The 17,468-nt window shown below is 34.8% G+C and overlaps 1 protein-coding gene across 5 annotated transcripts in view; it reads left to right on the forward strand.

Moving 5' to 3' along the window:
- LOC124644862 (disco-interacting protein 2) overlaps positions 1–3,426 on the forward strand; it is a 95,378-nt gene extending 91,952 nt beyond the window's left edge. For all 5 annotated transcript variants that reach the window (XM_047184485.1, XM_047184486.1, XM_047184487.1 and 2 more), the window contains one exon: positions 107–3,426. In XM_047184485.1, the coding sequence (XP_047040441.1) occupies positions 107–359 (253 nt within the window). In that variant the 3' untranslated portion in view covers positions 360–3,426. The remainder of the gene's footprint in view (positions 1–106) is intronic.
- The last annotated feature ends 14,042 nt before the right edge of the window (positions 3,427–17,468 follow it).

A 17,468-nucleotide genomic window follows, 5' to 3' on the forward strand; every position in this document is an offset into this window, starting at 1 on the left:
GGAGTTTTACGTTAATGAGTAGGTTTATTGTGATAATAAATTGTAGATTAATTGAAATATGTATGTTTTACATGATACATGACTAATGTCTGTTTACCGTTTCCAGCGCCGTGTTCACATGGACGAACCTGCTGGTGGTGGTAGTGGAGCTGGACGGCAACGACAGCGAGGCTCTCAACCTCGTGCCTCTCGTCACCAACACCGTGCTCGAGGAACATCACCTGATAGTAGGCGTCGTCGTAGTCGTCGACCCCGGCGTCGTGCCCATCAACTCGCGAGGAGAGAAGCAGCGCATGCACCTGCGAGACGGATTCCTGTCCGACCAGATCGACGCCATCTACATAGCGTACAATATGTAGGCCGCGAGACGAGGCCGGCCTGCCAGCCGGTCCAAGCTAGCGCGCTCCTCGAGCCAGCGCTAAGCTTATTCACATACAAATCCCGGTTTTTACTTACAACTGCATCACATAAGCGCGAGTTTACGTATGACCGTTACTTTAATTGAATACGCTAGTGTTAATCTGAACGTGAATCTTACGTGGTGGCACTTTTTTTGACACCGATGTAATATTTTTTGCTGACTTAGTAGAACTATAGTACCGTAACGGTTTTGTTTTCTAAACGCTGTGTGATGGTTATCGTTAACCTGCGCTAACTCGCGTTTCATGTGAACTTAGCCACGAGTCAGTGAACCCAACTTCGACTTTAGTTTGTCTCCCTTCGTGTTTATGTAATAACGGAAGATCTAAAGACTGCAACCGCGAATTATTTGTAAGTTGTTGCGACTTGACATGACGATCCGAAGTCGCAGCTAGACTGATGTAAGTCTGAACTTAGATTGTTTTGCCTGTGTCCCTTGTCCTCATCACGTAACTGACTCTAATTTGACATAATACAATGATTGCAGCAAACGGTCGTTTTGTTCGTTCGACCGATGCGACTTGTCGGTCGCGGGCTTATGCACGTGTTTTGATTCTACAAAACTTTCGCGTTTAGAGTAGTTATCGTAAGGCCTGGCCTAAGTTTATAACTTGACTTTAAATATTTCACAAATTTACGAGTTTACAAAAGTTTTTGGATAGTTTACAAACTTTTATTTAGTTGTAGACATGCAAGTCCCGCAATCTGCCGGAAATGTTGGGCGTCACTAGTCTAGAGTACAACATCGCGTAGCAGCGCCACCCGAACGGTGCATGAAAACTGCAACTCATAGTGCATACATAAAGCTTCAACAACTATCCGCGTGATGACTCTCAACTACAATTAATGAATTAAAATATTATTAATGAATTGCAATATTAGATAATAATAATTATAATGAATCCTAAAATTGACATTATTTATGTAATTTCGATAAGTCGTACATAGACTTTGTTATCGTTGTGTATTTCGATCTAAAGCAGGCCTTTGAAAGGGTAGTTAAGTTAGATAAATAGTATCCTGTTTTGCCATATTTTAGTAAGGAATCTAAAAGAATTTCGAATAGATAACATACAGACTGTAGCAGTGTGCACACATCGTAAAACGAAGAAGCAAAGTGGCCCTCGAAGGCCACTTCTTGGTTGATATCTCAATTTCTCATGTACCATTAAAATTTAATATTATTGAAAGTGATTGTACTCGTCGCACAAACAAATTGAATTAATGTTTCTATAATCTTTATAGCAACACAAACTGCAACATAACTGTGTGCTACAAACCTGTCAGGCATTTCTGACAAAACTGTGGCCACTTCAATAATGACTGCTTATCAAAAATGTATGAGTTTCGGCATTGTGAAAGCCGTGGTAATGGAAGTCTTGTAGAATCAAAAAGCGGCCCAAGTTCATCTAGTTGGATTTTAGACTTGTTAGTAGGAAATAATAAACGACAGACGATACGTTCGTGACTTTTCCGAAACACAATTATATTGTTGTGTTTATTGTGAATCAGATGATTTCTAATGCTAGTGTGTATGTTAAATTATGTATTACGATAATATACTTAGTATTAGCGATTATTGCAAGTAAAATGTATTGCATTTAAAGTGTTAACGTTAGATTTTCAGTTATTTTGATCGTTGACTATAATTTGGCGCTAAATGTTCTCGCTGGCGATTTTGATCTGTTGAAGTGGTTTTTTTACATTTCTAAAACGTTGAAACAATATTTGTGTTTTACTTAAAATCTCCTAGAAGTTAGGACATTTAAGTTATTCGTAATAGTTTTCTGTATTCAATTATACGATTAATCATAGAAATAGCCGTGATTTTTGCTAGTATCAATGTACGTTTTACTAAGACCTGTGTTGTAGGACGATACTCACGCGTGTGGATCTCGCTTTGACTCGATTCAATTAATCAGATCCGTAAGTAAGTGTGGATTTCAATGCCCTCTCGTATGTACGCTTGAGCAACGTTTTATAATACTGAAGTAAATGTCAAACCAATACGGAAGTTTTTGAAATCTTGTTGTCTATTGGAATTTTTCAGATATTTCAATCAATATGGATGTCTAGCAAGCTTGTCACATAGGACAGTAATTTCGTTGTTCATTCTTCGTATATTCTCAGTGTAAAGCAAATATAATGCTTACTCAACACATCTGTTTCGTGTCTATTCAATGTTAGATCTCAATGAATAAGAAATAGTAATAATTAATAATACATTCTATGTACGATATCAAAGGCGTGTTGTTAAACCTTTCAACAGATTTCATGAAAAATTATTATCTATTATATTCCATTCCAATATGCGTTCAGAACGATTATTACATAAAATAATAAAAAAGTATGTTCGTCTTTATTAGATTCCATTATTTACTATTATTATTTTGTAATTATTTATTGCTAAATTGTACATATATTTTTGTTATTTAATTTTACGTTAAATGATTTCCTTATTTAGCTTATAAATGTTATTTTATGAGGCATTGAAGATTTCATTCATATAATTAATTGATTAGGAATCAAAAATTGTTTCGATCAATGAATTCATGTACGTATAGAAAATAGTTCAGAATATTCCTTTAGTTACATTTATGAAGTTATAATTTACGATTTAAAAAAATGTAGTCATTAAATAAATAAGTATACAAGTAGATTAAACTCAGTTTTATGAACAAACGTTTGTTAATTATAATCCTTGATTGTGTAAGCATGTTTGTGAGTCTGGTAGTAGTCTCGTAAGCACTGACGCCCGCGGGCGGCACACTAACCGCACACGCATTGTCCCCATTGTATACTTACCATTTAACATTTTTGTAAAACTTTTATTGCGCACAAAAATTCGAAACTGATTTTTGGTAACTTTATAACCCGTTTTTTTCTACTATTCCTTCGAATTTTTGTACCACAGTCGCCAAAGACATTATTTGGAACTTTATGACAGCTTTTACAATTTGTGATTGTTTTTTTTTTCTGGAAATGAATAAATAAACGTGCATTCTGGTTCGATGTTTTATTGCCCCTTCCTTGTACCCACTTGTTATGCGTTACTAATGGCTCTGCTAAAGAAATAATGTCTGGCGTGCTTTTGCGAAAGTTCGAAATATCGCTAATGAATTGACTTGAACTACTTCACAACGTAAAGTTTCTTTGTCTCTGTGATAAAACGCTTTTGCGCCATCAGGTTTTCTAGACTGCATAGTTTAGAATATAGCAATACCTTTTTGTTAATAACACATTCAAATAAATAATATATAACAACTTTTGAATTTGCTTTCTTCGTTAGTTTTGTACAGCGCCATCTGTTACCTACGCCATGGACTAACAATAACTTGTCTAGGCTAATTTTTCTTCATTAGCTTGGTACAACGCCATCTGTTAGCTGCTTCATGAACTAAGACAACGACGCCACGCCTCACCTTTGTTTTCACTCCACTCCACCGAGTTCTAAGTAACTACCGTTAGGGGACGCTACTGTAGAAAATCAAGCGTGCATTAATTTCTTTGTTATAAACCTTGTAATTTTCTTTCACACACATGGATAGGAAGGGTTTTCAAGAGCTCTGTAGGCATTAAAGACTAAGTACATCTTGTACTTACGATATAACACGTTACAACCTTATAGTAACGTTAGTTTATCATGACAAAGGCTTCAGGGTTTATATTTCTGTTCGCCCACAGATGCTTAATATTGAGCTAGCAACAGATTTTCACCGTCGCCTGTTGCCAGGGCGTCCCTTATGCTAAAAGTATCTATCTTCTAAAGTTCGGCCGTTCAGAGAATGCGTTCCTGACACATCGCGATTGAACTGACGACGTAACTTTGTAATGGCGTTGCAGTTACGATAAAAATTTTTTGCTGATTGTTTACCGTTTTAACAATTGATGAAATAAATTTAAAACAACATTATTATATCAATAATCAATGAATGTTATAATTTTGGTCCAAACTGAGTGTCAAATAACTTGGTAAACAATATTTTTCTAAATCTATACTGCGCAATTACAAGGTTATGTCAGCGCTTTATATTTGTAGTGCTGTGCTAAAAATAACAGGCAAGTATCGTAATCAGTTCTTTTACAGTTATACTTATATTATAAAATAAAAGATTTGTTTTTCTTTTTTAAAATTTGAAAATAATGGACTATAAGATAACTTTTATGAATTTAATACAGCTAATTTCAGCTAATTATTAAAAGCTTATATTAGTATCTTAAGGTAACAAACTGCGTAAGTTAAAACTTCAATACCAATCTGTGTTTAATAATCTTAGCAAATTCGGATTTGTCTCACATAGCTTAATCTCATAGACACCAATAAGTAAGTATATAGTATAATATGTGCGCAGTCCTGTTTACTATATTATGTCTATGGTTTTTATTTGATTATCCGGCTTATGTTCAATGGACTTGTAGCGACATGAAACGCATACAACCTTTTCGACTCGCAACCTTCAATAGTCATGAAGAAAAATACAATGAAGTTCAAATGTCAAATTCAAAATTTTAAATTTTCAAAATCAGATTTTCGTTGTCGCAGGCGTACACATATAAATAGGGCGCCGCCCGTATAAATAAATTAGTCGACATAAATTCTTCGTGCGTAACCATGGGGATGCAACTGAAGTACAATAATTTTCTGAGGTTTTTTTTTAGAAATGCGCCATCTAGTGACGGATGCCCCGTAACTTGGGTATTTGTACTTCGTTTTAGTCACTAGATGTCACTGCACCTTAGACCGATATTTCATCGATTTAATAACAAATCTAAAAAAAGTTTTGTGATTAGAAATATTAACAAATATTGTAATTAAATAATTTTATGATTTATTTTTAATTCTTTTTTATCTATGAGGACGTCTTAGTTAATCACAATAATCACACTACTTGAAACCACTTGAAACACTGACGATTGACATTGACAGTCGACCATACTTTTAAATTAAACCGTTTTCCGTTTTCTAACGTGTTGGTTTATTCTGAGTGTTATTTTCTGGTTTTTTTATTACGATTGTTGCGTGTTCCTGGACTCTGATACTGACTGCTTCTGTGATTGACCTGGCTTCGTATTTTGGACCTGTGATCTACTGCATTTTCATTGACCCGGCTTTGTATTTTGGAACCTCGATCGACTGCTTTTACATTGACCCGGCACCGTATTTAGGACTAGAAAATGCGTCCAGTGGATCGTCTTAGGGGCGGAATGCCATCAACGTCAAGATATAAGTGCTACTTTGATTGTGACAATGACGGTAAGTTCAAAACTTTTAACTTTATAATGCACGTAATTTATCTTTTGCTGATAGGCTGCACAATATCCATTATTGTCATCCGTGCAATCTGTGGTCATCATAGTCCTTGAGTCATCAAAAATCTAAGATGCACTACCACACACACTCCTGTCCTGACCCTACACAAACAATTGAAACTGCACATTAACTTTTATATCCAATCAAAAGACTCGGAATCTACGTATAAGACAAAGCCCGCTCTAGACGACCCTCTGACCAAATAACTTCATCAGGTTTTAAAACTATGATTTTACAGTGGCGTAGCATGGGATTCCGCCGCCCGGGGCGCAGGTATATTTAGCTGCCGGTCAGTGGGTAGTCTTAGGGGCGAGCCCCCTTATTTAGGTACTTATTTAAATTCAAATGACTACAATTTAATAAAATTCTAAAGATGGTTTTGGCAAGAAAGAATTATTATTGATATCGACTCATGACCAGGTGCGGTCTCAGCCCATGATTTTGGGATTCACTAGGGTGCTGGAAGGAATACTTTCAGAAATTGTTACTGGCTCTCTTTGATATGTAGTGCAGCAGTGTGAAAATTTTAGCATCCTACCTAGGATTTTGTTGATTCATACACTAATGATCTATGTATAACTTTGTCGATTCATACAGCATGCAACAATATTTTTTGCAAACTAGGATATGTTAGATTTTCCTTTAAAGCTCAAAAAACATAAAGCCTTGTGTGGACTAAGCATTTATTGTCAAATTAAACGAAAAACAAGCAGATGTAAAAATTCAAGAGCGAGTCGAAAAATTTAGTACCCTGCCTGCCTGATAGGTTAGATCTTCTTTTAGTAGACAAGAAGTTATTGGGAGGTAGGCTAGAAGTATAGATAGATATCTATCTATCTTGTTGTATTTGTTATGGTGGTGGTGGTGGTATCTATACACAGGTACGTATTAAAACTTAATAACTAAAAGGGGTGTAACAATGGGTGGTCTTATCGCTAAAAGCGATCTTTTACAGACAACCTTTAATGTATAGTGACTCTTCTCAAGAAAATTGTATTATGGGGTGGCATAAATAGGAACTGACAATGTAAAGGCGGCAAAAAATGCCTTTGCCTCTACTGTCAACGCTATCAGCTTCTACTTGGCTTGATGCTGCAGCTAGGCGGCGGTGCCGGCCCCTAGAGTAGCGCCACCCAGGGCCATGGCCCCCTCGGCACCCCCATGCTATGCTACTGTGATTTTATTTACTTCAACTGTGGTGTTCCTGTTCTAGTACTGCTAGACCTCAGCTATTATTTCTAGTGTTAGATTAATATTCAAGGATGGTATCACAGTACATTACTAAAATTTTATACATATGATGATGATATCTATTACGGTATTTTAATGAGAGTGAGTTGTTCATGTATAAAAACTTCTTGATTTCAGGCCCATTGCACCGATTTCCTAAACCTGAATACCCACATTTGGAAAAGTTTAACTCGTGGAAAAAAGTACTAGATAAAGCTTTACAAGAGAAAGGCGACATCTACATTTATAACCAAATTCGATTTTGCGACAGACATTTTGAAGAGTGTTACCGTTCAGCCAGTCACCGACTTACTCCAAATGCAATACCAACTCTAGGTACCTACTATTTAGATGTCTTATGTTATTTAAATCTTAATAGAAACAAAACCACATTTCTTTGCCTTCGCTGTAATAACAAAATTGTTCCTCAAATATTAAATAAAATTTTCTACTGAATAATCTAATCCTAATTAGAAGAAAATAAAATGAATATTATATACCAAAAATAATTGATGCAACATGCTATCTTCTAAGAATTAAATGAATATTGTTCTATATTCTACATAATTATACAGTAACTATAAATAATTTCATCCTTTTGCAGATTTATCTACATTACCAGTTGGTCAAACTCTTGAAGGTCCATCGGGACATGTCGAGGCAGACATGTCGAATTTATTAAACATTTCGCAAGATAAACTTGCTGTCATTGAGCCATCCAGCTCTACCCACTATCATAGTGATGTACAGAATGCATTACAGACAGCTGAACGCCCTAAAGGTAAATATTTTTATTGACAATTGACCTTTGACTTGTAACATTAGGTTTTTCTTTCCATCATCAGGATTCCAATTTGTTTCCACTGTAGGGTCATAAAACTTCTTGCAGAGAGAGAGAGTGGGCATTTAAGCGTACATAGGGAAATAAGGACAGAGAAAGCGACTTTGTTTTATACTATGTAGTGAAGCCTATGTGTTATTACATTTTTTATAAGCTATATTACTGTAAAGTTTCATCTAAATCCGTTTAGTAGTTTTCGCGGGAAAGAGGAACAAACATCCTCACAACATTTATAATATTAGTACTAGTATAGGATTATTTCATACTAACTGCGTCCCGCGGTTTCACCCGCGTATACCGGAATAAAAAATAGCCTATGTCTAATTCCAGGGTATAAGCTATCTACATACCAAATTTCATCCAAAGCCGTTCAGTAGTTTTTTCGTGAAAGAGTAACAAACATCATCCAAACTTACAAACTTTCGCGTTTATAATTTTAGGTAGGATTATTTCCGCACTTGCAGGAATCAATAAATGTAAGACAATAACAAATCTCCGAACTTGTAAACCTGAATTAAATGGATTAATAATAATAACTTGATATAATCCTACAACTTATGTGTCATAATAATTATTCATCCAAATAGCTAGTTCTAACCATCCATACCATTTTTTTTCGTTGGTAGAAAAGGCCCAAAAATGTATGGAGTCTGAATGATCTTCTTTATATCCATTTTTGTTTACCCATAAAATCCCCATAAAAAATATTTATCAAGCTTGTATCTGCTGTTGTAGGGAAGTCTCCACTTTTTGTATCTGTTCCTCGAAGCCTACCTATTCCAATCTCTGGTCATAATATAATAACAGAACAATATTATGTAACATATTTTTATCACAATTCTATTAAAACTTTGTGTAACACTATTTCTTTGATCTGAGGTGTAACATAATTTAAATTACAGGTTCTAGGAAAAGAGGGACTTGTCAATATTTAAAACGAGTCGTCACCTCCAAAGAGAAGGAGATAATAAAGTTAAAACAGAAAGTATTGAAGCTGAAAAAGAAATATAAGGAACAAAATAACAAGAAACTCTCTGCAAGGAAAATTTCCACATCAAAATCATTTTTGAAAGAGTTAAATAAAATGCCTGCAACAATAAAAATATTTACTTCCCTCCAAATGAAATGGAAAAAGAAACCACGAGGCAGGCGATTTACATTTAACGAAAAAATCATGGCATTGACCATTTACAAACAGAGTCAGAAAGCTTACAACCTCATGCGAAAAATGTTTGTCTTGCCATCAAAGCGCAGCCTACAAAAAATGTTGAGTAAATTTGAACTGAAACCAGGCTTCAATCCTGATATATTTAAAAATTTAAAAGCTACAGTAGCAAAATTGCCGGCAGAAAAAAAGTTGGTCAATTTACTGTTTGATGAGGTATCATTGGCTCCGGGTGTTTTTTACAACCCTGCCCTAAAACAGATAACTGGTTTTGAAGATTTTGGGCACAGACAAACAAAAAAACTCGCAGATCATGCCTTGGTCTTTATGATCAAGGGTATAAAAAGCAAAGTGAAACAACCTTTATGCTTTTCATTTTGCCAAGGTGCCACGAAAAAGGACGATTTAAAGAAGCTGATCAAAACAATAATAAAAGAAATCTCCAATACTGGATTGATAGTTATTGCCACTATATGTGACCAATCAGCCACAAATATTTCTGTGATAAAAAGTCTTCAAGAAGACACAAAACGCAAATATTTACAAGAGGGTAATGAATATAGGACCCAAGCCTTCGAGTTTGAAGACCAAAAGGTCTTCCCATTATTTGATCCTCCACATCTTTTAAAGGGAATGAGAAATAATTTACTCGCCAAACATTTGAAATTTGTACAAGATGGGAAAACAAAGTATGCAAAGTGGGAACATTTGGAGATGCTGTTGAAGTTAGATGTTGGGGATGATGAAATTAGGCTTGTTAATAAATTAACAGAAAACCATGTTAATAAAGAGAAAATTCCAAAAATGAAAGTGAAATATGCTGCACAAGTTTTCAGCCAAAGGGTATCATCAGCATTGAGATTCTTAGCAAGTAAGTATGCTTTTTATTGTTCTCATTATTTTCTCTATATTTAAAAAAAATTGCTATTAATTTACTAAATTAGATTTTTATTTTTAATTTACATGTTTTTAACCATCTTCATTCTCCACAGACAAATTAGAAAGTTCATTATTTTTCTTTAAAATAATATTAGATGTCCTGGCTACATTTATAAGTTCAAAAATATTTAAAAACAAACAATTGAGATGCTATTTCTCTCGATAAAATTCAAAATAAAAATACAATTCATATCTAATAATTTATCTAAAATTGGCTATGTCAATATTTAAGATGCATAAGATATATTGTTGGAATAACATTATAAATTGAAATGAAATAATAAATTAAAATTATCATATTGAAATAAAAATTTGAGACATTATGAAACTACAAAATATAGTTTAATGTTGGTTTCTTACTAATTATATTTACACCCACAACTATTTACTGAACCAACTGATAAAGACGCACAGTAAATCGTTACTGCCACTTTAAAGTTTGTAAGTTTGTGCCTTTTCGACACAGCCGTGAGGCACACCGTTTAATTTTTTAATTAAATTTTTGTATTTTTGTTTTTTTATTGTGTGCCCCTAATCTGGGTCGAATAAATGTATTTTCTTTCTTTTTTCTTTAATTTCGGTCCACAATAGCAAAAAAGATTGATATGAACTGTATTCTAGTACTTATTTAATATATTGTTTCAGAACACAACCTTCTTCCGGCGGAGTGCGAAGAAACTGCTGATTTTCTACTCATTATGGACAAACTATTTGATTCTTTCAATGGACATTCATATACAGGTGATCCAAAAATTTTCAAGGGGTGTGTAATGAATAATTCTCCTCATTTTAGATTATGGACAGAGGTAGTTCCTATATTGGATTCAATGACTTTTAAAACTATAAAAAAAAAACGGGATGGTACAGAAGAAGTAAGATATGAAAAAGTGCCATCCCTTCAAAATTGGATCCACAATATTAAAACGTTTAAAGAAATGTGGGAGTTTTTAAAAATCAAATATAAAGTTACTAGCCTTTTAACCAGAAATTTCAATCAGGACCCTCTTGAAAATTTTTTTTGTAACATTAGAAGTAATGGGATACGAAATGTTAATCCCTCGTGCCTACAATTTATTAATGCGTTCAAAACTTTGTTACTTAATAATTTAAATTCGCCCCATTCTGTAAGTGCCAACTGTGAAAAAGATGAAAATAAATCACTGCAATCTTTCAAAGATCTTCTTGCTGAAAAACAAAACAATGAAATTGAATTGGTTAGTGGTGATTTTCCTATTGATTCTTTAATTAATACAATGAACCAAATTAAATGGAATGACTCGATTTTGCATGCCGAATCAAAAAAATATGTAGCAGGATACATTGTAAAAAAATCGAAATGTAAAGTGTTCAAAAAATGTGGAACATGTACTAATGATATATTAAGAAAGGAAATTGATTTTGAATCATTTAATTATGAAATAGATTATACGAAAAAATCCTTATTTAATGCATGTGATGATTTTATAAAATTATTAAATGAAATATATTATATGATTGTTGCATGTTTACGAGATTCACCTGAAATAAAATATCTGAAAGAAAAAATGAAATTTTACATCAATTGCCATTGTGATTTTAGTATAATTACTTGTATAGTTCATAAAAATAAATTAATTGATTTTATAATTAATATGTCAATTAATTTAATCATTCACAGTTGGTGCACCGGGGTTAATAGAATAATTAACGGAAAAATAACAAATTTCGATGTAAATGATGAAATTAAGTTACAAGCATTTAAATATTGTAATACACATAAAAAAAGGAAATAAAATATACTTAGCCGATAAATGTACTCTTTATCTTTTGTTTTTTTATTATCTCCCATAATATTATTGACTAGACTAGAAGTTGGAAACTGAAAACTGGAAACTGGAACTGGAAATTGAAATCACTGTTTTAAATTCAATTTACAGTAAATTGAATTTAAAACAGTGATTTCAATTTTCAAATTTAAAAACATATTTAAGAGAACTCTTGAAAAGCGCCATCTACCCTAACCATACATGAAGTAACCACGCCATCTTGTGACGGGGGCCCGTTAACTTTCACGCTAGTAAGTTGTTTTGAACGATGAGTTGCGTATCTATCTCTATATAGTGTATTATCTATGTGCGTAACTCATCTCCTTAAGACTGTTTCTGCTTTTCAAACTGACATCGGCGCTAAATAGGACTTCGATTGTGTTTTTTATTGCGTTCTTTTTACTTTTGGTGCATAATAATGCCTAAACGTGGACAAACATTGAAAAGTGGAGCCCGTGAGTTAATCATCAAGCTGCAAGATTACTTTGAGCGGGAGCGGCAAAATTGCGGACCCCTGATACCTGTCGAACAAGTACAAGAACGCGTCTCTCAGGCGCTTGGAGTTAGCAAACGAACGATAACAAATATTAATAAAGAAAAGTTCGGCTCGACTGGCATGGAAGATAATATTTTACGTACTCCGAAGAAGAAACGTAGAACTAAACCCGTGACAGATATTGACACCTTTGACGCCGATGCAATCAGAAATCATATATATGGTTACTATTCCAGAAATGAATATCTCAACAGGAAGAAGCTTTTGGCATCCTTAAGAGAAGCTGGACTGTTTAGGGGGGGTAAAACTGCTTTAACCAAAATCTTAAAAGATATAGGTTTTTCGTATAAAAAAACAGACAAAAGAAAAATTTTATTAGAACGATACGACGTAATTTTAAAAAGGATAAGTTTTTTGAGGGAAGCAAAAAAAATTGATAACTGGGATAATGTCGTGTTCATTGACGAGACATGGCTAAACGCCAATCACACGGTTTCCCGTTCCTGGACGGATGATACACAAGCGTCAACGTCAAAAGTACCAATGGGTAAGGGGGCCCGTCTGATAATATGCCACGCAGGTTCTGCAAAATACGGCTTTGTGGAGAACGCGTTACTGGCATTTCAATCAAAAACCACAAATGACTACCACGAGGAAATGAATGCCACTACATTTAAAGAGTGGTTCCAGAACGTGCTTTTGCCCAGCCTAGCAGAGCCTTCTGTAATATTCATGGATAATGCCTCCTATCACTCGGTTCAAATACAGAAACCCCCTACCCAAGCTAATAAAAAAGAAGAAATGGTGGCTTGGTTACAAGCAAAAGGCATTGACGCAAATATGCAGATGCTAAAAGCAGAGCTAATTAAATTAGTTAAAGAAAATAAAGCGGCAAATGTGCGATACGAAATCGATGAACTGGCTCTGGAGTACGGTCATCGCGTTCTAAGAATTCCACCGTATCATTGCCAATATAACGCGATCGAGCTAATCTGGGCTCAAATAAAAGGTTACGCCGCCCGCCACAATACTTCCCCGCCATTCAGCACGAAAAAGATGATGACCCTATTAAAAGAAGCCTGCGGGGAAGTCACAAGAGATGACTGGGCAAGGGTTGTTGAGAAGACTAAAAACCTGATTTTGGAACATTTTGACCGAGATATCAGGATTGATTCTGTTATTGATAATAATATAATTATACATGTAGGGGAAGATGATGATGAAGACACCACCTCCTCAAGCGAATCGGAGTCTGATTAATATTCTGTACGCACATTCAATTCAATGTACTTACTTTATTGCATAGAAATTGTAACTTTGTAACAAAGAATAAATAAAACAATTTTATTATATGAATATTACCTTTTTTTGGTTTCCACTTAAATAACTAAAATAAAAATTTAAATGATTCCGCCAATTTAAAACGAAAATAATCTTAAAATAATTTGGCGGTTCATTTTGGAGGAACGGTAACGAACTCAGTGTTATGTTGTGCCCATCACTATATAGTGAGACTAGATTTGTGATAATATATGACGATAAAATAGCCCGCAATGGCGGTCAACCCCACATCGGTGCAGTTTCTGCAATATATGTATAAAACACTTTTTACATCTAAAACAGTCTTCTAAAAAAACTAAAAAGATACAGTTTTAGGTACATCGGTCTAGAAGTCGGCGCTTAGTGGATGCAGCTATGTTTACTGCGCCACCGACTTTTAACTTTTTAGAAGTCGTTTTTTTGCGAAGTTTTTATTTTTAGATCATCTTATCCTGGATCTAATTGCAATATGAGTATTTGGGAAGTAGGTATATACTTTAGAAAATGGTAGTTAGGTACTACGGTTAGTAAAACGGAGATATGCGCGTATAAACATAAAAATATAGGTATCTACAAACATCGGAATTCAGAACCAAAACATTCGGGAAATGTTATTGGGAAGTTTGTTAAAAATAGCTGAAACACGAGGAAATTGGTACAAACCGTCTCGTCGAAGAATTTCCTGTAGTCTGTCTGTCTGTCTGCTCGAAGACTTTTCTGTTTTGAAGTGTCCTAGGATGTTTACTGCTGAGTTTCAAGTTTTTATCCGATGCCTGCCTAGAATTTTCGAAAGTTGCCCCCGATTTTTCGGGCTTGCCATCATCAGATCCGAGTCCTGACCATCACGTCTACCATTAAAAAAAATCGTTTTTCCGATTTATTTTTAGTATAGTTCTTAATTGATATTCGGATACGGTTTCAGACAGATTAAGGGGGGGGGGTTTGTTTGATCAAAAATACAGTTTAGATATACCTTCTTTTTCTTAAAAAAATAGTGATCTGATTAAATATATTTTATTGCCGTAGCCACGCATATTATTGAACCGTTCTTAAAGGATTCTGTAAGGTCCAATAATATAAAATTCTAGTTTTTTAATGTCTAGGTTACAGCTTCAAAATTTTGAATCCTATGCCAATACATTTATGGACTACCTACACCGTGCTCAAATGCCTACCTATAGAGCCTTTGGTTCGCTTGCCCAATAAAGTAGCTGAATCGATTTTGGCTGTTATGCTATCGAGACGGATTGAAACCTAGGGGGATAGACAGGTACAAATTGATATTTAGTTGATTTGTTAGGGCGGCAAGTTAGACAGGGTAAAATTAAGTACTTATAGGTAAGCAGTTTAGTTTTCTAGTGTAATAGCATTATTTTTGTAATTAAAATGTGACCTAATGGGTAAGTGTATATTGGGCTTTGAAACTAAAACACTTAGCAACAGACGTTTTCATCAATCGTTTATAAATCAAGGCTATTATGACTAACATAATTAAGTCAAGATTTATCTGTTTGTAATTAATGATGTAGCTAAGTAAACTGACATGACCCTAATTAATTCGTCTCTTTTACAAGTAGAGAAAAAAAACTATCAATAATATCGAAATAGAATTATTAGTTTTAATCTCCATAACGATTATAATAAATAAAACATAGGTACCTACCTAACAAAAATAAAAAAATAATAATAGGGTCGGAAAGATGGCGTCTTCGATATCATAGCACATTACAATAAGATGGGCTGCTTTTGACCCGGGTGCTGGAAGTAGTTCTCTCGGGCCGCAAGTGAAACCACGGTGAAAAGCTACTTTGAAATAAAACGCCTAAGTTTTTTTATCAGTTGTTTTGAAATGATTAATATTAATTAAATATTATGATATAATGTCAAAGTAAAATGACGTCGTAGCTGCCTCATGAATCATAATGGTTCGGGATTACCTAAATGATTGCATCAACAGCGACGGGGTCGCGTTTTTTTAAAAAGGAATATTTTCGTAATTATTTATTTGGAGCACGATGAGATATAAGTTTCTGACACAGCACGTGTACGGTGATAAATGTTACCATGACCGCTTTACTTATACACGTTTCATTTTTTGTATCAAGATGTCCTTAAGAAATTTTAATTACCTACCTAATTAGATAAAATTATTTTGTATCATCCATTTTATCCGTCAGGAACAGGAATTCCACATAAACATAAGTCTCCTTTGACTTCTAGGTATCAGCTTGTCCGTAAAACAGAATGCTAACCGCCGAAAATTAAAATCATCGGGGTTTTTACTGCAACGGTAACAATATAACAATGCAAAATGACTTATCTCCAAAAAGCCAAAGGTTAGCTTTATAATTTGATAGTAGTCTACATAAAGTCTTGTAATACATCTGTGCAAATCAGTTTTATCGAGAAGACGGATCTCGTGAAATGTTCAACATGAGAATATTCGTTTTGTTGTCATGTCTAGTTGTTGTTCATAGTGGGAGTGTTGAGGACTTGTACGGGCGCTGGTTCCCGGTCGCGTTTTATCCTGTAACTACGTACATTCCTGCGTGCTTCCAAGTGTCATTCGCTAAAGACTCTAAAGATGTGCAATGTACGTGTGCGGACGGGAAGAATACAACGGCGCTGGAGTTCACCGGCGCGCTGCTGCGCGGCGAAGTGCAGTTGTTACCTGTGCACATAGGAGATAGCGGTGACATGGGCTCCGCTCTTAATGTCTCCTGCAGATGTGGCGACCTGGAGTTCCGCAGCCGAAAGGTCGCGAAAATTGTCAGCAGTGACTACTTCGCCCTCTACGAGTTACAACTAAACGCAACTTATACTAAAATGGACGCTAATTCCGTTCAAATCTTCGCACGAAGTATTCCGAGTTTTGCGGAACTACGTACTGTATTGAAAAACATCGAAGACTTGAATATTAGGAGTCCTGGAATTCTGTGCACTAAGGAGTATCATGATGCAGAGTTACAATACCAAGCTCAACATAAGACAAGAAGTTCAGACCAATTTCAGTGATGTCAGAAACTGTATTTTGTGTAATTTTATTAAATGAGAATTTAAATTAGAAGATAAAAACATGGTGAAATGTAAAACCTGACTATGGTTTTTTGTTTTTTTTTTTCTATACACTAATAAGTAAGGAAACCGGGATGTAATTTAATTCTTGATAACACGCGCTGTAGATATAATAACTATTTAGCAATCCTGTGCTATCCTGTATCCTGAAAAATGCTACGTTGCACGTTCTTCATAATTACAACTATAGGTACATACGTATTGTATCAAATTGTCACACAGTAAATAAATCGGCAACTGTATAGCAATCGAAGAGTCAAAGGTTTTGGAACTACTGTTCGTACCTGGATGAAATATAGCGTATATTACTCGTAACGGTAGCGGGGACCGGGGATAATGTAACTTTCCAGCCGTGAAAGACTTTTTCAAATGATTTGAATTTCACCAGAGCCTTTAGGAGCCTTTTCCTTTTTAATATATTTGTTTAGAAGTACCTACATGTAAACGTTCACTTGCTACTTAAGTTTGTAAATATGATACAAACTTAAGTAGTCCGAGAACCGACTTCAAAGGATCGATTTTCCCTTCACATTTGTAAGACAAGTAAAACCACCTGTGATATTTATTTAATAGTTTATTTACACAGTTACACGGAGAACACAGACAAGAAGAAATTAGAACAAAAAGTTCTAAGGCACGGCCTATTTTTATAAAGAAGGCTGAATAAGTAGAATAGTAGACGTGGTCACTTTAAATATTGGGTGTTCAATGACGTTCTACGACCAGCCACGGTCGCGTCCTCTCGTCTCATCTCATTCCCGTTGGGGTGTTACTAGGCATTATATGTACTTACTGTTTTTCCGCGGTTTAACCCGCGTCCAGGGGTAACTACTGCCCGTACCGGGATAAAATATAGCCTATGTTAC

This window comes from Helicoverpa zea, chromosome 31, assembly GCF_022581195.2.
Source record: "Helicoverpa zea isolate HzStark_Cry1AcR chromosome 31, ilHelZeax1.1, whole genome shotgun sequence".
Taxonomy (NCBI): domain Eukaryota; kingdom Metazoa; phylum Arthropoda; class Insecta; order Lepidoptera; family Noctuidae; genus Helicoverpa; species Helicoverpa zea.